General features: G+C 38.6%; 1 protein-coding gene across 3 annotated transcripts; it reads right to left on the reverse strand.

Moving 5' to 3' along the window:
- Nucleotides 1–625: 625 nt before the first annotated feature.
- LOC131124944 (somatostatin receptor type 5) lies at nt 626–22247 on the reverse strand. Of its 3 annotated transcripts, XM_078791377.1 has the most exons (5): nt 16738–16864; nt 16433–16555; nt 10615–10736; nt 2517–2977; nt 626–1517 (listed from the first exon to the last, which is right to left on the reverse strand). In XM_078791377.1, exons 4-5 carry the CDS (start codon nt 2921–2923, stop codon nt 854–856), a joined length of 1071 nt encoding a protein of 356 aa, XP_078647503.1. In that variant the 5' UTR covers nt 2924–2977; nt 10615–10736; nt 16433–16555; nt 16738–16864; the 3' UTR covers nt 626–853. The 3 variants fall into 3 exon arrangements, with proteins under 3 accessions (XP_078647503.1, XP_078647504.1, XP_057921939.2); XM_078791378.1 differs by lacking the exon at nt 10615–10736; XM_058065956.2 differs by lacking the exons at nt 10615–10736; nt 16433–16555; nt 16738–16864 and adding an exon at nt 21846–22247.

The following is a 22247-nucleotide window of genomic DNA, read 5'->3' on the forward strand; positions in this document are numbered from 1 at the left end:
CCAAAATAGGGAAAAAAATGGATGAAGCAAGCACAGAGAACAGAGTATTTGGCTTGAAAGTACGGTATAAACGCATTTTTGGAACGCTCCTACTATATCGTCACCTGACATGTGTCATCAACTTTGCTTAAATATGTTATATATTGTTTGTAATTATGTTCTACCAAAATGACATTTTAAGTTCAACTAGTTTCTCTGTTCAGAAAATGCCGTTTAAAACGGAGTAACCAAACTAAATTCGACTGGGTTCAGCATATTTTTTTATAAAACAATAGCAAAAATGTTGTGTTGCTGCTGGATGTTCATAGGCCGGAGTGATCCTGTGATACTTTTTTTTCCAAAATAGGGAAAAAAATGGATGAAGCAAGCACAGAGAACAGAGTATTTGGCTTGAAAGTACGGTATAAACGCATTTTTGGAACGCTCCTACTATATCGTCACCTGACATGTGTCATCAACTTTGCTTAAATATGTTATATATTGTTTGTAATTATGTTCTACCAAAATGACATTTTAAGTTCAACTAGTTTCTCCGTTCAGAAAATGCTGTTTAAAACGAAGTAACTAAACTAAATTCGACTGGGTTCAGCATATTTTTTATAAAACAATAGCAAAAATGTTGTGTTGCTGCTGGATGTTCATAGGCCGGAGTGATACTGTGATACTTTTTTTTCCAAAAGTTTTTTCCAAAAATGGATGAAGCAAGTACAGAGGCACATGCCGTCTAAAACGGAGTAACCAAACGCTTCTCAAGGTAAATTCGACTGGGTTTTGCTGGGGTCACATTTGGGCAAAACGTCCATTTTTTTGCGATCTCGACTTTACCGATTCAGTCTGCCTGTCAGGGTTTTATTCAAATACCGGAAACTGTGGCTGCTTTTGAGTCAATTTGGGTAACAGGAGCGATACGACGCCGTATTTTTCTCTTCTTCACCGTATTCTCCTGTAAGCAGTCAGGCAGCAGAGCTCGCAGTTGACGCACTGCAGGGCGTGACAGCAGGAAATACAGCGGCGGGTTCCAGCAGGGTGCAAGACAAACCATCAATATAGCAGCTAATGATGATACCTCCCATAACAGGGACACTTTTGTCTTCGTTTCCATGCTTGGTCCAGATGTTGAGACCAAGAAGTTCAACTTACGGCTAAACATTCCGATGTTCGGAACCGCGGAACTAATATACGGAGATATAACGTTAACAAACTCAAGTGCGTAATATGGCAACCAGCTCAATGCAAAAACTAAAGTTGAAGCAACTAGCAAAGCGGTAGCTTTTTTGTTACGTCGGTGCCCGGCCAGAGACCCCCTGCAGGTATGGAGATGGGAGATGATGAGGCCGCAGTTGATAGCGATACAAAGAAGAGGACCAACGTAATAAAACAAGAAAGCTGGGACCAGAAAGAACAGCCACTCGTCTCGGCCCACCGACCACGTGCAAGCCCCGCTAAAGCTGACGTAGGTGACCTTGGGTAAAGCCATGGTTACCGACACCAACCATATGGCCGCCACAATGCATAACCTGTGGGAGAAGATAGGAGAACATCAGTAGGACTTCTAATGACTAAGGATGCTAAGGGGTCCCTTTCACATTAGCCACGTTTACATGAGGACTTTTTCTCTTTCTGAAAGCAATGGTATACATCAGGGGTCTCAAACACACGGCCCGTGGGCCAAATGTGGCAGGTTTGAGCCCCCCCCTCCCTTGATATGAAAGTTTAATGTTAGTGCGGCCCGCGCAAGTTTGATATGGATGCTGTATGGTATCATGTACCCAGAAAAAATGATTACATTTGATTAATGTTCATGTTAAAGGTTAAATAACTGTTAATAGTTATCCTCCCTATGCGTGTGGAAGTGGTAAGTTTTTGGCTATTTAAGTTGAAAGGAAATAACTTGAAGGCTACCGATTAGGTCGCTAGCTCTCTAGTTTGCGAGTTAGCATGTGTCTCAAGACCCTGCAGTTGCGCAATATGTTGTAAATAAATAAAATATGAATGTGACTATAGTCATGTTTTGTCATGTCTACAGGGCTCTAATAATGCTTTGTTCATTTTAATCTGAAAAAAATAATTTGTCTACCCAGCAACTATATGTGGTTTTGTTAAGTTTTTATTATTATTATTATATTTATTTATTTATTACTGATTGATTTTCTTTATTCTTGATTTGTTTATTTATTTTTCATCTTATTTTGTGTAGAAAAATAAAAATTAAGATATTTGAGAACAGTGGAATGTTTTATCAGAGCTTTTATTGTAGAAAATCGAAACCAAAGCAAAGTTTATTCATTTTTTTGTTTTTAATAAATGCGTTTTTTTTGTTTTTTTTTGGAAAACCTAATGCGGCCCAGTCTCACCCAGACCCTAGCTCCAGTGGCCCCCCAAGTAAATTGAGTTTGAGACCCCTGGTATACATGGAAAGCAATGTACCAATCGCGTGTCTACATGCGCCGCTATAATGTTCAAATCCGTAATCAATCCCCCAGATCCGTACCCATTTTTTACCCCGGGATACTCACACTTGCGTCGAGCTTACTGGTCGTCTCATCCGTGGTGCGACAATTCGATACCGTAGCATGGACAAAGCAGCCAGACTGAAAATTTCCACCCCGACTGTGATGGAAGTCAGGAACCCCAAAAGGATGCAGGTTGTGTCCCCGAGTATCCAGTCCTGGAAACTAGCGCTCAGAAGCACACAGGGTAAGGTGAGCAGAGCGCCCGTATCGGCCAGGCTGAGGTTGAGAAGCAAGATGGAGCTCGGCTTCGAGCGGCTCTTGGGGTTCCTCACCATCACCATCCACATGAGGAGGTGACCCCCCACGCCCCCCAGGAGGGAGACAAGGCTGACCAGGGGAAGCACCGTGTTGAAGGAGATTGTGGTGTTGGTGGAGACGACATTGAAAAGGAGGTTGACAATGGCAGGCATGATGAAGGGTCATGTGACGTGATTGGATGTTTCTGCTGAGATGTTTAGTGTTTCCTGTAAAACACAAGCGTTAATAATGTCAAATAATAATAATTATAATAAATAATAATTATTTAATATTGTCAAATGACAAAAACTGTGTGACATCATTTAAAGAGACAGAAACAAAAACAGCCATCCCTAGTCAAAAAACGATTATTCTTTTCAGATGGCTGCACGGTGCTGAAGTGGATAGCGCTCAGGCCTCACAACTAGGAGACCCGAGTTCAATTCCACCCTGATTTCCAAGGACTTGTCCTGTTTTCATGATCTGTGTTGGTTGTCTTGGATTTTTTTTCTTTAGAAAGTGCTAAAAGTAGAAATGGAATTTTATAAATAAAATTTATAAATTATAAATTTTATAAAATAATAAAAATAAAAATAAAAATAAATACATAAAAAAATAAATGAAAATGAAAATGAAAATGAAAATGAAAATGAAAATGAAAATGAAAATGAAAATGAAAATGAAAATGAAAATAATATAAATTTTATAAAATAATAAAAATAAAAATAAAAATAAATACATAAAAAAATAAATAAAAATAAAAATAAAAATAAAAATAAAAATAAAAATAAAAATAAAAATAAAAATAAAAATAAAAATAAAAATAAAAATAAAAATAAAAATAAAAATAAAAATAAAAATAATATAAATTTTATAAAATAATAAAAATAAAAATAAATACATAAAAAAATAAATGAAAATGAAAACAAAAATGAAAACAAAAATGAAAACAAAAATAAAAATAATATAAATTTTATAAAATAATAAAAATAAAAATAAATACATACAAAAATAAATGAAAATGAAAATGAAAACAAAAACGAAAATAAAAATAAAAATAAAAATAAAAATAAAAATAAAAATAAAAATAAAAATAAAAATAAAAATAAAAATAAAAATAAAAATAAAAATAAAAATAAAAATAAAAATAAAAATAAAAATAACAAATTGAGGAGCTCTGAGTGAGATCAGGTGTACCAGACTGGAGTTTCTTATGAGGCTGGATCCGATGACAGACCACATGATGGGCCACCCAGTTATCCTCCAGCAAATGCCCTTGAGACAGCCAACAAGTCTAACCAGGGTGAAAGCTTGCAGCGTGATCTACAAATTGCAACAATCTGGTTCGGCAAAGCCATCAAAGATGGAGGACGATAGCGACTTTCCCAAATATGTTACTTAGAAAAACCTTTTTTGGGTCACCAGTCACACAGTTCCAATTTTTTTTCTTCAGAACTTTCTACAAGAAAACAACAAAGAAATAAAAAAGCTATCTGGGTTCAATCAAGCAGAAGAAACAATATGGATGAGACGCAGCATATCCGCTACCATAATAGGCAAAAAGAAAATGTATGAGATGGAAAAATGCATCGCATCAAATCCTGGATTTCAAGAGAGATGCACAACAATGGAGATTTTTAGCAAATCATTTTAATAACAAACTACCCAGCATGCATTATTCATGTATATAATAATAATTGCGCTCCTTGGCATCCAAATCACCTGCTATTCAGAGCTCATCAGGCTCCCTGTGACTGACAGGCCTGATGAGTCAGATGAGAGAGTCTAACCCCCCCCCCCCCTCTTCTGCCTTCTCTCTGTGACATTAAAGGGATAGTTGGGATTTTGACATGAAGTTGTATGACATCCACAGTAGTGACTTTTCCCCGAGCCAAGTTCTGGTCGGTTTTCGGTGTTGAGCAAAGTAGTTCCACCGAGTCGGTAGGGTCACTAAACTCATTCTAAGAGCCCAACAACGTATTTATTACGTATTTATTAGTCTTCTATGGTTTTTTTTTCACACAACTCCCCACTAATGGATTTGAGCATCAGAGCAATATGCTAACATATGCTAACACACAAGCATTAACAAATATGAAAAAGCTAAATAGTCCATGTTGTTATATTTGTAAATAAATTCTCATTTTGATGTAAAGCCACCCTATTTTTGTGTTGTTATGTTAGTAATATAGCGCTGTCGAGACCAGTACATAGTTTTCCAGTAACTACTCTAAACTTAAGTGCCTTAGTGATTAGTTACTTATTAGTTCCTCAGTAACCACTCTACTTATTAGTTCCTCATTCATTCTTCATGGGTTACTCCGTAACTACTAAAAATGTATGTGCCTCAGTCATGAGTTCCATATTAGTTATTCAGTAACTACTCTAAATGTATGTGCCTTAGTAATTAGTTCCTCAGTAACTACTCTACTCATTGGTTTCACATTAGTTCATCATTAGTTCCTCGGTAACTACTAAAAATGGATGTACTTTAGTCAATAGTTTCTCAGTAACTATAAATATATGTGCTTTAGTCATTAGTATCTCAGTAACTACTCTAAACGTATGTGCCTTAGTAATTAGTTCCTCAGTAACTACTCTACTCATTGGTTTCACATTAGTTCATCATTAGTTCCTCAGTAACTACTCTAAATGTATGTGTCTTAGTCATAAGTTCCTCAGTAACTACTCTACTCATTCGTTTCTCATTAGTTCTTCATGAGTTCCTCAGTAACTACTTTACTCATTAGTTCATCAGTAACTACTACAAATGGATGTTCCTTAGTCAATAGTTCCTCAGTAACTACTCTAAATGTATGTGCCTTAGTCATTATTTCCTCAGTAACTACTCTACTCATTAGTTCCCCAGTAACTACTCTACTCATTACTTTTTCATTAGTTCTTCATGAGCTCCTCGGTAACTACTCTAAGTTTATGTGCCTTAGTCATTAGTTGCTCATTATTTCCTCAATAACTACTCAAAATTGATGTAGCTTTGTCAATAGTTCCTCATTAGTTCCTCAGTAACTACTCAAAAGGTATGTGCCTTAGTCAATAGTTCCTCATTAGGTCTTCATTAATTCCTCAGTAACTACTCTACTCATTAGTGATTAATTCCTCAGTAACTACTCAAAAAGGTATGTGCCTTAGTCAATAGTTCCTCATTAGGTCTTCATTAATTCCTCAGTAACTACTCAAAAAGGTATGTGCCATAGTCAATAGTTCCTCATTAGGTCATCATTAGTTCCTTAGTAACTACTCTACTCATTAGTTATTAATTAGTTTGTTAGTAACTACTCTAAATCTATGTGCATTGGTCATTAATTCCTCATTAGTTCCTCAGCAACTACTCAACATTGTTGTACCTTAGTCAATAGTTCCTCCTTAGGGCTTCATTGGTTCCTCAGTAACTACTCTACTCATTAGGTATGAATTAGTTCTTTAGTAACTACTCTAAATCTACATGCTTTGGCCATTAGTTCTTCATTAGTTCCTCAGTAACTACTGTTCTTTTTTGAGACCATGAAAACACTTCCAAAAACCTCCACCAAGGTTTTAGGAACTTTAGAAGCTCCACACAAAAAGCTGACCAGCGTGAAGCCCAGCAAGTAGACCAGCTTTCTCTCTGCGCTCAGCCGAGCTCCAGCTGTGAGTTAGCGTTAAGGCTAACGAAGAAAGCGAGACGAAGATGCTGAATAAATGATTCCACATCACTGAACGCACCCCCAGCCCCGCCACGGCCTCTTTCTCCCCTCCAGTCAAATACAGAAACAGGAATACGCTAATTATTTTTTTTCATATTTAACTGCAGGCTCTGCGAGTCCTTGGAGTTTATCTCCACTACATCTGCCAAAGCAAGAGGAGGACCACCGCAAACTACACTAGTGGTCCTAGTTTTAGCTCCACACTTCCCTATCATTCAATAATAGCATTTATGGTGGCTTTGCTGTGGAATGATCCAAATGTTACAATGACGAGTGTAGTAGTGGGATGCATCATTACTCCCACTTTTGTCAAAATCTCATCAAGTGTTGTCTGTGTATTGTGTGTGTGTGTGTGTGTGTATTGTGTGTGTGTGTGTGTGTGAGGCACAGATGGACGAGCAAATGAACAAACGTTTGTTTATTCCGTCACCCATCTGTGCTGCTCCTGCAGCCTCTCACTGAAGTCCGGCCTTCCCCGTGTCACGGTGCGGCGTTCATCTTGCGTGCGAGCAAAGGCCGACGAGGCAGATTTTGCAAGTTGTTTTATTTTGGAGGAAGTAACAAATTAGCAGCTCGCCCCCCAGCCTTTCCAGATTTCGCCGATTCACCGCATCACGTATGTGACAATGTATAAGCGTGTTATTAATTATGGATGTTATTTTAGGGTTTCAACTGTCTAGATCAGCAAAGACTCGTGGGTACTCGACAAAGACAAGAGTTTCACTGAGACTCGTGTACTAGGCAAAGACTCGGGTTTCACTGAGACTCATGGGTATTCAACAAAGACTTGAGTTTCATAGGTACTCGACAAAGACTCGAGTTTCATAGGTACTCGACAAAGACCCATGTTTCATTGAGACTCATGGGTACTCGACAAAGACTAGAGTTTCACTGAGACTCATAGGTACTCGACAAAGACTCGAGTTTCATTGAGAATCATGGCTACTCAACAAACTCTTGGGTTTCACTGAGACTCATGGGTACTCGACAAAGACTCGAGTTTCACTGAGAGTCATGGGTACTCGACAAAGACTCGAGTTTCACTGAGAGTCATGGGTACTTGACAAAGACTCGAGTTTCACTGAGACTCATGGGTACTCGACAAAGACTCGGGTTTCACTGAGAGTCATGGGTACTCGAAAAAGACTCGAGTTTCACTGAGACTCATGGGTACTCGACAAAGACTCGGGTTTCACTGAGAGTCATGGGTACTTGAAAACGACTCGAGTTTCACTGAGACTCATGGGTACTCGACAAAGACTCGAGTTTGACTGAGACTCATGGGTACTCGACAAAGACTCGAGTTTTATTGAGACTCATGAGTACTCGACAAAGACTCGAGTTTCACTGATACTCATAGGTACTCGACAAAGACTCGAGTTTGACTGAAACTCATGAGTACTCGACAAAGATTTGAGTTTTACTGAGACTCATAGGTAGTCAACAAAGACTAGTTTCACTGAGACACATGGGTATTCGACAAAGACTCGAGTTTCTTAGGTACTCGACAAAGACTCGAGTTTCACTGAGAGTCATGGGTACTTGACAAAGACTCGAGTTTCACTGAGACACATGGGTATTCGACAAAGACTCGAGTTTCTTAGGTACTCGACAAAGACTCGAATTTCACTGAGAGTAATGGGTACTCGACAAAGACTCGAGTTTCACTGAGACTCATGAGTACTCGACAAAGACTTGAGTTTCACTAAGACTCATAAGTACTCGACAAAGACTCGAGTTTCACTGAAACTCATGTGTACTTGACAAACTCTTGGGTTTCACTGAGTTTCATGGGTACTCGACAAAGACTGGAATTTCACTGAGACTCAAGGGTACTTGACAAAGACTTGAGTTTCACTGAGACTCATGGGTACTCAACAAACTCCTGGGTTTCACTGAGACTCATGGGTATTCGACAAAGACTCGAGTTTCATAGGTACTCGACAAAGACTCGTGTTTCACTGAGATTCATGGGTACTCGACAAAGACTCGAGTTTCACTGAGACTCATGGGTACTAGGCAAAGACTTTGGTTTACTGAGACTCATGGGTACTCGACAAAGACTCGGGTTTCACTGAGACTCATGTGTACTCGACAAAGACTCGAGTTTCCCTGAGACTCATGGGTATTCGACAAAGACTCGAGTTTCACTGAGACTCATGGGTATTCGACAAAGACTCAAGTTTCATAGGTACTCGACAAAGACTCGAGTTTCACTGATACTCATAGGTACTCGACAAAGACTCGAGTTTCACTGAGACTCATGGGTATTCGACAAAGACTCGAGTTTCATAGGTACTCGACAAAGACTCGTGTTTCACTGAGATTCATGGGTACTCGACAAAGACTCGAGTTTCACTGAGACTCATGGGTACTAGGCAAAGACTTTGGTTTACTGAGACTCATGGGTACTCGACAAAGACTCGGGTTTCACTGAGACTCATGTGTACTCGACAAAGACTCGAGTTTCCGTGAGACTCATGGGTATTCGACAAAGACTCGAGTTTCACTGAGACTCATGGGTATTCGACAAAGACTCAAGTTTCATAGGTACTCGACAAAGACTCGAGTTTCACTGATACTCATAGGTACTCGACAAAGACTCGAGTTTCACTGAGACTCATGGGTATTCGACAAAGACTCGAGTTTCATAGGTACTCGACAAAGACTTGTGTTTCACTGAGATTCATGGGTACTCGACAAAGACTCGAGTTTCACTGAGACTCATGGGTACTAGGCAAAGACTTTGGTTTACTGAGACTCATGGGTACTCGACAAAGACTCGGGTTTCACTGAGACTCATGTGTACTCGACAAAGACTCGAGTTTCCCTGAGACTCATGGGTATTCGACAAAGACTCGAGTTTCACTGAGACTCATGGGTATTCGACAAAGACTCGAGTTTCATAGGTACTCGACAAAGACTCGAGTTTCACTGATACTCATAGGTACTCGACAAAGACTCGAGTTTCACTGAGACTCATGGGTATTCGACAAAGACTCGAGTTTCATAGGTACTCGACAAAGACTCGAGTTTCACTGATACTCATAGGTACTCGACAAAGACTCGAGTTTTACTGAGACTCATGGGTACTCGACAAAGACTCTAATTTCACTGAGACTCGTGGGTAATCGAAAAAGACTCGAGTTTCACTGAGACTCATGGGTACTCGACAAAGACTCGAGTTTCACTGAGACTCATGGGTATTCGACAAAGACTCGAGTTTCATAGGTACTCGACAAAGACTTGTGTTTCACTGAGATTCATGGGTACTCGACAAAGACTCGAGTTTCACTGAGACTCATGGGTACTAGGCAAAGACTTTGGTTTACTGAGACTCATGGGTACTCGACAAAGACTCGGGTTTCACTGAGACTCATGTGTACTCGACAAAGACTCGAGTTTCCCTGAGACTCATGGGTATTCGACAAAGACTCGAGTTTCACTGAGACTCATGGGTATTCGACAAAGACTCGAGTTTCATAGGTACTCGACAAAGACTCGAGTTTCACTGATACTCATAGGTACTCGACAAAGACTCGAGTTTCACTGAGACTCATGGGTATTCGACAAAGACTCGAGTTTCATAGGTACTCGACAAAGACTCGAGTTTCACTGATACTCATAGGTACTCGACAAAGACTCGAGTTTCACTGAGACTCATGGGTACTCGACAAAGACTCGAGTTTCACTGATACTCATAGGTACTCGACAAAGACTCGAGTTTCACTGAGACTCATGGGTACTCGACAAAGACTCTAATTTCACTGAGACTCGTGGGTAATCGAAAAAGACTCGAGTTTCACTGAGACTCATGGGTACTCGACAAAGACTCGAGTTTGACTGCGACTCATAATGTAGTGCATTTTAGTTCATCCTGAAATGTCACCAGAAAGCCGTTTATCCCCAACTTTTTGTGAGTGGAGCGCATGTCGGAATATTCAAATATTCAAATATTCCTATTCATAAAAACAACAAGTGTCATGTTTAAAATAACCCACTACTTCAACACAAAATTAGAATATTGCAACCAGTGATGGACACCGGTAATCCAGCCACATCCCAATTCCACTCTACCTGCATATCCTGGCAATATCTGGCATGTTCCCCATTGATTTGTGTTGTGTTCAACCGATGAATAATGAATGACTTGCGCTCACGTGTTTAGCACGTCTGCCCTGCTGTGCGCTGATCCTAACCGGTCGTCGACAGGAAAAGCCTCTTAAGGGAAAGATGGGAACAGGACAGATGGGCAGCGACGGTCAGGAGCACAGATGTGATGCTACAGAGACATGGAATGACAACACAGGGCAAAAAGACAATTTATTTATGTATATAATTTATTTATATATGTATATAAAGTCATTAAAAATCATAGTTGGGGTGTGGTGTGGAAATGTAGTGTTTTTAATTTAATTTTATTGCTCCTGGTTTAAGATCATTCAGTCTGGTGCTTGTGTGTCTCACCAAACATTACAGTAACATTACTGACACCTAGTGATTCGTGTAGAATACTGCATATCACCACGGTGCATTTGCCTTATGTTTGTATTTTTCTTCTTTTAGATTTTTTTTTTGCTTGAAAATACCCAATTATGTCAAAAAGAACAGCTAAACATAAATATTATTTTTTTACTTATTATATTATATTATATATTATATTATATTATATTATATTATATTATATTATATTATATTATATTATATTATATTATATTATATTATATTATATTATATTATATTATATTATATTATGTATGTATATTATATATATATATATTAATATTTTTTAAATATGATATATTTGTCATGCACATTTTGTCAATATACGTTTTCTTGTTTTGTTGGCAGATTTGTTATTTTAAGCTCAGATTTTAGTCTTTTTATGATTTTTTAAAACGATTTTATAATTTTAATTTTTTAATTAAATGATGCATTTAAAAATACAAAGTAACAAAACATTAGCATTTATATTATTAAACATGTTGTTATGTTATTCATGTATTATTGAGCATATTGGCATAGGATCACATATTATTGCTCTCAAAACTAAGACTAGTTATGGGTTAATATGAATAAACACATTAAATACATACTGTAATCAATACCCTTGGGTACACCGACACCAGATCATAATCATAATTATAACTTTGAAGTGATTGTGCAGCCACGGTGGTTTACTTCCCATCTGTTAAAATCTTAGAAACTGTTTGAGGTGCAAAAAAAAAAAAAAAAAGTGATCCACTTTGCCTCATAAACAAGCTGTGCCTTCAACGCTGAGCTTTAAGCCGATACGATTAAGCCCGTCTGAACGTGACACCAGCCAGGTACGACACGTTGACAGCTGTCACCGTTCATCCGTGGTTTTTCCTCACAGGCTCACATTCGTGGACGTGATCTCTCTGTCCCGTTCCTTGACTTCTGTCTCTGAACATCACTGATTGGGTTCAGAGAAACCGGGATTGACGTTTTGTGGTTCATGTTACCCTTTCCAAACCGGCATACAAACAAAAACATCCAATCATAGCAGGCATTGTACACAGGACTGTAAAACAGCATCGCTACAGTGCCAAAATCCATGCGCATGAAAACCATAATCACCATACATAAAGACTTTTGCATATTGCACCTAACAAACTAGTCTTGTTTGCCTTGCACTGAATTGTTCTGAGGAATCTTTGGCATTAATACAGCGCCAGAATCCCAAAACCATAATCAGTGTACATAAAGACCACTCTACTCACGCTTGAAAATGTTTACAAAAATGTTTACAAAAAATGTTGCGTCTTTCGTACATTGTTTTTGTATATTGCACTTAACAAACTAGTCAGTTTGCTTTGTACAGTATTGTTCTGAGGAATCTACGGTATCAATACAGTGCCAAAATCCACACGCATATAAATCATAATCATAAAGACTGCCTTACTTGAGCAAAAAAAAAAATTAGGAAAAATGTTGAGGTTTTTGCACATTTTTTTGTATATTTTGCACGTAACAAACTAGTCTCTTTGCCTTGTACTGTACTGTACTGAAAATCTATACAGTGCAAAATCCACACGCATATAAACCATAATCAGTGTACATAAAGACCACCTTACTTGAGCTAAAAATGTTTGCAAAAATTGTGAATTTTTTTTCCACATTGTTTTGGTATATTTTGCACGTAACAAACTAGTCTGTTTGCCTTGTACTGTACTGAAATCTATGGTATCAATACAGTGCCAAAATCCACACGCATATAAACCATAATCAGTGTACATCAAGACCGCCTTACTTGAGCTAAAAAAACGTTAGCAAAAATGTTGAGGTTTTTGCATATTTTTTTTTTATATTTTGCACGTAACAAACTAGTCTGTTTTCTTTGTACTGTACTGAAATCTATGGTATCAATACAGTGCCAAAATCCACACGCATATAAATCATAATCAGTGTACATAAAGACTGCCTTACTTGAGATAAAAATTTTTGCAAAAATGTTGAGGTTTTTGCACATTGTTTTTTTATATTTTGCACGTAACAAACTAGTCTGTTTGCCTTGTAATGTACTGAAATCTGTGGAATCAATACAGTGCCAAAATCTACACGCATATAAATCATAATCAGTGTACATAAAGACTGCCTTACTTGAGCTAAAAAATGTTTGCAAAAATGTTGAGGTTTTTTGCATATTGTTTTTGTATATTTTGCACGTAACAAACAAGTGTGTTTGCCTTGTACTGTACTGAAGTCTATGGTATCAATACAGTGCCAAAATCCACACACATATAAACCATAATCAGTATACATAAAGACCGCTTTACTTCAGCTAAAAATTTTAGCAAAAATTTTTAAGGTTTTTGCACATTGTTTTTGTATATTTTGCACGTAACAAACTAGTCTGTTTGCCTTGTACTGTACTGAAATCTGTGGCATCATATGTGCACATCATATGTACACATCTGTGTGTACATAAAGACCGCTTTACTTGAGCTAAAAAAACGTTAGCAAAAATGTTGAGGTTTTTGCATATTGTTTTTGTATATTTTGCACGTAACAAACTAGTCTGTTTTATTTGTACTGTACTGAAGTTTATGATTTCAATATAGTGCCAAAATCCATGCGCATAAAAACCAAAATTAGCACACATGAAGACCACTTACTCGCACTCTAAAATGTTACACAAAATTTTTTTGTACATTGTTTTTGTATATTGCACGTAACAAACTACTACTTACAGAGGTACTAAAGCTATCTGTAAATGAATGTTATATAGGAATTAATGTTGTAGTCAGAATAGAGAATTATGAAGTTTGCAGACCCAAGCAAGGTCAAATCTAACCTGAGTCCAAACAATAAATATAAATTATGGATGTGGACTCGGGGCAGAGATGAAACAAAATTGGCGAGGTAGCTGTGAAAGGAGGGCAGAGCCACAGGGAGAAAGAAAACCGTGAACGTGCCTGACTTCCTGTGCACGGCGACCTTCTCCAGGGAACGGCCCTCCGTTCAACCTCAGATGATGTGATGGATAAAAAGGGGAAAGTGAGGGCACGTTCCTGCGCTCCTCCTCATCTCCTCGCCTCCTGCTCTTGATTTCCCAGGCCGCTCTTTGACCATGTACGCTGCCCTCCTTAACAACGCAGTGCTATAAAGCCCAAACGGGGTGGCTGAGGATAATGCAGCAATTTATCATTCTTTACTGCCAGCTGGGGGTCTCAACCATTTTTACTATGGGAGCTACTTTGACAAAATACAAAAAGAGGTACTCATTTTTTTTGTATAAATGACTAGATTTTTAAAAATCAACTGTTAAACTATCTAAGGAGTTTTAAGCAACCACACACTGAGGCTATTTTTAGAATACAGAGAAAAGGACGCTGTTTTCCAGCCAATCACAGGGCACATATAGACAAACAACCATTCACACTCACATTCATACCTATGGACAATTTGGAGTCGCTAATTAACCTAGCATGTTTTTGGAATGTGGGAGGAAATCGAAGTACCCGGAGAAAACCCACGCATGCACGGGGAGAACATGCAAACTCCACACAGAGATGGCCGAGGGTGGAATTGAACCCTGATCTCCTAGCTGTGAGATCTAGGAGCCAAATGTGTAAATGTGCAAATATATCAGTGTACAGTGACAGTTATGATGTTGTCACTACTAATAGCACTAAATTCATCACATAGCAACTTAACACCCAAAAGGTGTACCTGATACAAACGTGTATCAGGTACACCCTGGACTGGTGGCCAGCCAATCACAGGGCACATATAGACAAACAACCATTCACACTCACATTCATACCTATGGACAATTTGGAGTCGCTAATTAACCTAGCATGTTTTTGGAATGTGGGAGGAAACCGGAGTACCCGGAGAAAACCCACGCATGCACGGGGAGAACATGCAAACTCCACACAGAGATGGCCGAGGGTGGAATTGAACCCCGGTCTGGACGTTCATCAGTGACTGAAATTCCAAAGTTATTCCACTCACAGACTTCAGTTTGGTCGTTCTTTCCCTACAATAAAAAAAAAAGACATTTGTGTTGAGGCTTGAGATTGGTTTGACAGGTGGAGAGGCTGGCTGGCAATCAGAAGGATGAATCGATCATTAGTTCCTCAGAGGCCACGATAAAAGGTCCTTGAACATAACACGCCATGCAGGCAACCTTCACCGGTGCTATAAGTACTACCTGTGTGTATTTGTGTGGGTATTTGCTACGACATTACAGGCAGGACTAAAGCTAAATATGTGTTGACCTTCCTGGGAAGGAAACCATATACTGTACATACTCGGACATCTTTGTATGGAATTTGCATGTGGGTTTTCTCCGGGTATTCCGGTTTCCTCCCACATTCCAAAAAAAACATGCTAGGTTAATTAGCGACTCCAAATTGTCCATAGGTATGAATGTGAGTGTGAATGGTTGTTTGTCTATATGTGCCCTGTGATTGGCCGGCCACCAGTCCAGGGTGTACCTCGCCTCTCGCCCCAAGACAGCTGGGATAGGCTCCAGCATGCCCGCTACCCTCGTGAAAATAAGCGGTATAGAAAATGGATGAATGTACAACACAAGTTAATTCGTTCATTTTCTACCGCTTAGACATGGCCGAGGGCGGAATTGAACTTGGGTCCCCTAGCTGTGAGGCATGCGTGATAACCACTTCACCACCGTGCACCTGAAAAATTGAGTTTGCATGTTCTTCTCATGCATGCGTGGGTTTTCTCCGGGTACTCCGGTTTCCTCCCACATTCCAAAAACATGCTAGGTTAATTAGCGACTCCAAATTGTCCATAGGTATGAATGTGAGTGTGAATGGTTGTTTGTCTATATGTGCCCTGTGATTGGCCCCAGCACCCCCCGCGACCCTCATGAGGATAAGCGGTACAAAATGAATGAATGAGTTCCAGACAGTGGAAACCTCCTGGAAACTGTGGCATCAAGCATGCCCATAACCAATTTTTGAGTTGACCCAACAGTGCATGATGTCCATTCGTGCATGATGTCCATTCGTATAGCTAGGAGACCCAAGTTTGATTCCACCCTCGGTCATCTCTGTGTGGAGTTTGCATGTTCTCCCCGTACATGTGTGGGTTTTCTCCGGGTACTCCGGTTTCCTCCCACATTCCAAAAACATGCTAGGTTAATTAGCGACTCCAAATTGTCCATAGGTATGAATGTGAGTGTGAATGGTTGTTTGTCTATATGTGCCCTGTGATTGGCTGGCCACCAGTCCAGGGTGTAACCCCGCCGCTCCCCAGCACCTCCCACGACCCTCGTGAGGATAAGCGGTACAAAATGAATGAATGAGTTCTGGACCTCCTGGAAACTGTGGCATCAAGCATGCCCATAACCCATTTTTTAGTTGACCCAACAGTGCATGATGTCCATTCGTGCAATTTTTCAACTGGTATTAAATTTTTTACAGAAAGATATTTAGAGTGGAACTGAAGTATGAAACGTGAGCATCAAATGTTCCTGATTCATACCTCAACCTTTTCCCTCCTCGTTTGTGTCAGAAGGGAGCAATCGGTGTCTTGATAAAACTGTATCTCGCAGAATCAGCCGCCGTGACCTCACCGAGTCGCTGGACCATGAACAGGAACAAAGTCCTGCAGTCAAATACCGAAAAGCTTGAAGAAAAAAAAAAAAAGTTGTAGATACAGTACATCTTCATTATATAACCCTCCTCTTTGCTTTGGGCACCTCAGTCAGCCACCCCCCCGTCCCCTCGTCCCCCCCAGGTATGTGTTGTCTACAAAATGTCTCATCTATCACACCCACTCAATCTCACCGTGACTCATCTTCTGCCCCACGACCTCACTATCACCGCTCCATCCAAGCACGCCCCCTCACAAATGGCGAATGACGGCGACAAACTGAATAGAAACCTTTGAGGAACCAGTGAGGGGGAATCAAACACACATCTGTGCCGAGCAAAGCGCCCAGGATGGAGCCAGAGGAATCTTGTCAAGAGTCTGCTGCTGCTCGGTTGCGTCATATCCCCCCCCCCTTTTTTTTTTTTTTTTTTTTCCCAAAAGGATGAATAGAGGTGTGCCAAGCACATAAGCTCTGGAAAAAGGAAGCCGGAACATTTATTGCTTTACTGCCTCACTTGAAGACACAGAAGTAGCTTATATGATTGCGGCATTGAAAGCCTCGCCCTGGAATAACCCAGCTGGCACTGAAGTAGCATAAAGCAATATAACATACGCCACATTTAACAAGAGTTTACATTATTTAGATGATGGAGATACATTATAGTCGTCCTTTACATCTTTCTGCAATTTCATCCATCCGAGTTGGCTCGCCTCAAGAACGTTATCAAACTCAATTCTTATAGCAATCTGCATCATTAAGTGATTCTTCCGGTATGAACTAGACCTCTAGCATTAGAATTCATTCATTGTCTACGGGCGAGGCAATACAGTACACCCTGGACTGGTGGCCAGCCAATCACAGGGCCCATATAGACAAACAACCATTCTTCGGGCGAGCCAGCCAATCACAGGGCCCATATACACAAACAACCATTCTTCGGGCGAGCCAGCCAATCACAGGGCACATATAGACAAACAACCATTCTTCGGGCGAGCCAGCCAAACACACGGCACATGTAGACAAACAACCATTCACACTCACATACAAAAGCTAAATATACGTATATGTTCATTCTAAATATCTAATCTAAATATAAATGTCAAATTTAAATTTAAACATATCTAAATATAAATGTTACTTCTAAATCCAAACATTAAATCAAAACATAAATGGGAAAAATATATATTAAATCTAAAAATAAATGTTAAATCTGAATATAAATGCTACATATAAATGTTAAATAATAATAAATAAATAAATAATAGTAAAATGTTAAATATAAATGTTACTTCTAAATCAAAACATTAAATCAAAACATATGGTCAAAATTTATATTAAATCTAAAAATAATTGTTAAATCTAAATCTAAATGGTAAAAATAAATGTTAAATCTGAATATAAATGTATATAAATGCTACATATAAATGTTAAATATAATAATAAAATGTTATATATAAATCAAAACATTAAATCAAATCATATGGTAAAAAATTATATTAAATCTAAAAATAAATGTTGAATGTAAATATAAATGGTAAAAATAAATGTTGTTTATATTAAATCTAAAAATAATTGCTGAATCTAAATGGTAAAAATAAATTTTAAATCTGAATATAAATGTTCTAAATCTAAACATTAAATGAAAACATATACGTATGATAAAAAATTATATTAAATCAAAAAATAAATGTTGAATCTGAATATAAATGTTGTATATAAATGCTACCTATAAATGTTAAATATAATAGTAAAACGTTAAATCTAAACCTAAATGGAAAAATGTTCAATCAAAATATTCAATGTAAATATAAATGTTGTGTAAATAAATAAATATATACATAAATAAATATATACATAAATAAATGTTGTATATGAATGCTACATAACTGTTAAATGGTGAAATAAATGTCAAATAAAATTAATTTATATACATAAATGTACATTTATATAAATATAAATGTTATATACAAATGTTAAATTAAAATACAATATGTTAATCCAAAATATTAAATATAACTGTTATATCTAAATATAAATGTTACATATATTTACTGGTAATTGTTTACAATTGAAGTTATTTTATGTTTCAGATACTGATGTATTTCATACTTCCGATCTAACATGCTTTTCCGAGGAGCACGGACAGATGCTCCCTAAAACTATTCCCACACAGTTGTAAGAAAATGTCAAAAGGTCTGGATGAATTACATTCCGCAATCCTCCGCTGGTTACTCATCCGTGTGTCCACAGGCTCCCACTCTGGTTAACCTTCATACAAAGCTTCTTTTGTGCTTTTCATGTCTCTTTCAATGAATGTTCAAAAATCAAAACCAGTCTGCTCTTCGCTCACGTGCGAATCCCAAGGTTAAATCCCGACCTCGGGAAAATAGCTGTCAAATATGCTGTACCATTATCCTGGAATGATTTCCACAAGGAATTGATGAATTTCCAAATGAATACAATTCAATAACTGTCATTGTGCTGGAAAGACGACATCGACATGCAACGTAGCATTCGATGTCGGGATAGGAATGTCGACAATGTCACATGATTACCAGAAATATCCACAGTACACAAAATACAGCAGCAGAATGCAACATAAATACCAGGAGCGTGTACATATAATACTGTATGTATACACTTACTGTAGTTTTGTGGACAATGGAGCCTGATGGATGGGGTGGGCGGAGAGGGGACGGGTGGACGGAGCTTATTCAGTCATCTGACCACCTGATGATAAAAAAATGTGGGTCATTCTGGTGGTTCTGGCCCCCCGAGGGACCGTTACCTTCTCCCTAGCATGCAGTGGGTGGTGTACACGGTGGATATCTCCTGGCTGGTTCGCCACGATCATTTTCGCCGTTCCGCTTTGGCGGAATGGACTGAGCTGGATACTTTTCACACATGGTTGGTTAAAAAGTCCAGTATCCACTCGCATAGTAAGGTCACTCCAAGGTCGTACTGGTCCAGCAAGAGTTTGGCAAGGTTGACTTGAGTCAGTAACAGGAAGCTTTGTAGCCGTGTTTTGGGGCTTCAGGTGTTCAAGCAATGTGCTGTATGTATGTATGTATGTATGTATGTATGTGTACATGTATGTATGCATGTATTTTTGTATGGATGGCTGTATGTATGTATGCATGTATTTTTGTATGTATGTATACATGTATGTATTTTGTATGTATGTATGCATGTATTTTTGTATGTATGTATACATGTATGTATGTATGTATGCATGTATGGCTGTATGTATGTATACATGTATGTATTTTTGTATGCATGTATACATGTATGTATGTATGTATGTGCGGACATATGTATATATGCATTTATGTGTGTATGTACATATGTTTGCATTTATGTATGTACGTATGTATGTATGTATGTATGTATGTATGTACATATGTACGTATGTATTTTTGTATGCATGTATACATGTATGTATGTATGTATTTTTGTATACATGTATGTATGTATGTATGTATGTATGTGCAGACATATGTATATATGCATTTATGTGTGTATGTACATATCTTTGCATTTATGTATGTATGTATGTACGTATGTATGGCTGTATGTATGTATGTATGTATGTATGTATGTTTGTATGCATGTGTACATGTATGTATGTGCGGACATATGTATATATGCATTTATGTGTGTATGTACATATGTTTGCATTTATGTATGTATGTATGTATGTATGTATGTATGTATGTATGTATGTACGTATGTACGTATGTATTTTTGTATGCATGTATACATGTATGTATGTATGTATTTTTGTATACATGTATGTATGTATGTATGTATGTATGTGCGGACATATGTATATATGCATTTATGTATGTACATATCTTTGCATTTATGTATGTATGTATGTACGTATGTATGGCTGTATGTATGTATGTATGTATGTATGTTTGTATGCATGTGTACATGTATGTATGTATGTATGGGCGGACATATGTATATATGCATTTATGTGTGTATGTACATATCTTTGCATTTATGTATGTATGTACGTATGTATGGCTGTATGTATGTATGTATGTGCGGACATATGTATATATGCATTTATGTGTGTATGTACATGTTTGCATGTTTGCATGTATGTATGTATGTATATGTATGTATGTATGTATGTATGTATGTAACATACCCTTATCACTCTGTTCAACATTCCGATGCCATAGTGGGGACGTTGCTCCTGGTGGTGAAGATGGCTTCATGGAGGGCATCCACTGTCTGGAACTTTCCTTGCCGTCCATCCACAAATGTTCTTCATTGGGATTTAGATCAGGGGAACATGCAGGATAGTCCAAAAGAGGGCCGTCAGTCATGACGGATTCCCCCCTGCAACATCTCCAAGTAGCCATTTCTCACTTTTTAGTTGTTATTGTTGAATTACTGCTTGGGTTGTTGCCCATTTTTAGACCAATTTTAACCTGAAAATGCTGAATCGCGGGTGTGTGAGCATCCATTGTATTATACTTTTTTTTTTTGTATGATTCACTACTCCAGTGGACAGCATGGACCCGGAAGGTAAAATCTAGTAACTGGACCATTCCACTGCCTGTCAAGTGTCCTTGAGCAAGACACCTCGGGCATCAACGGACCTCAATTTAATTCTCCCTATGGGATGACTACAGTAAAAATGGATTTATGAGTAAATGTTCAAGCTTTGCTCCTCCCCATGTGTCTCTCAGTGGGGGCTGCATGCTGGCTTACGTCAACTCATTACCACCCTGCCAGTGTTGACACAGCACTGTAGAGTGGCTTACTGCTGACCCATCTGCCGGCATTGTGCACACAAAATCTTCACATCAGCACACATCCACAGTGACAGAAACACGGCGCTCTACAAGTGCAGACATGCTGGAGAGAGATGGCAAGGCTTGCAAAACACGCAGAGTGCGCATGCTCTTGTCATGAACATCAATAAGGTTTTTTTTTTTTTTTTTTTTTTTAATGCTCTCCCAGCGGACTGAAGGTACTGTGATGGTTTCATGCACCCTCACAATGTCAACTATCAGGTGTCTCATTTCCTATTGTTTGTAAAAGCTGATGAGCATTTCATCAGTTCGGAAAGATCAGACAGACTTAAGAACCTCTGGGCCTTAATCGTCCGCTTACATGCAGGAGATAGCAGTAATTAATAGGCACACGATTAGGCAATGATCTCGCTCATTACTGAGACTCATCTTGATCTGCTGGCTCGCTCTCCCAAGGCGACCATCTTTCCAATGTGCTCAGCTGCAAATGTAAACACCACAACAGAGCATCGTGGTCATGCATACTCACGGTTCATTAGCGTGGAGGAAGTAGCTCTTTGACGTTGCTGCCCCCTGTTGTCCAGACACTATAACGCAGTCTTCCCTTAAAATACCCGTTCAGTATGTTCAGTTGTAAATTCTTTTTTTTTTAATTGGCTGGAGAGCCAATTGACCGTTCCTATTGTCGCGCCTCGCTCTGTGGGTGGGTGGGGTTAGCTGACTGAAAGACAGAGACCGACAGATTGACAGAGCGTCGTTCATTCCGTCCCCAAAAAAGTAGTAGTTCTTTTAACCCGTTCGTTCACGACTGACACACCACTTACTCATCACGTGTTGTTGAAGGTGAACTTGAGTGAACTGACTGACTCGACACGGCTAACCGGGTCTATTGCACAGTGGGAAATCACAGCCTAATTACCAATTGACCGAA

Source organism: Doryrhamphus excisus, linkage group LG6, assembly GCF_037039965.1.
Source record: "Doryrhamphus excisus strain RoL-2023G ecotype Guam linkage group LG6, RoL_Dexc_Guam_v1.1, whole genome shotgun sequence".
NCBI lineage: Eukaryota > Metazoa > Chordata > Actinopteri > Syngnathiformes > Syngnathidae > Doryrhamphus > Doryrhamphus excisus.

Coding starts and splice junctions, on each gene's coding strand:
- LOC131124944 (XM_058065956.2), bottom strand. CDS start 2,923: ATGCCTGCCATTGTCAACCTCCTTTTCAATGTCGTCTCCACCAACACC. Junction 1,518..2,516: donor CCAGTAAGCTCGACGCAAGT/GTGAGTATCCCG, acceptor CTTCTCCCACAG/GTTATGCATTGTGGCGGCCA.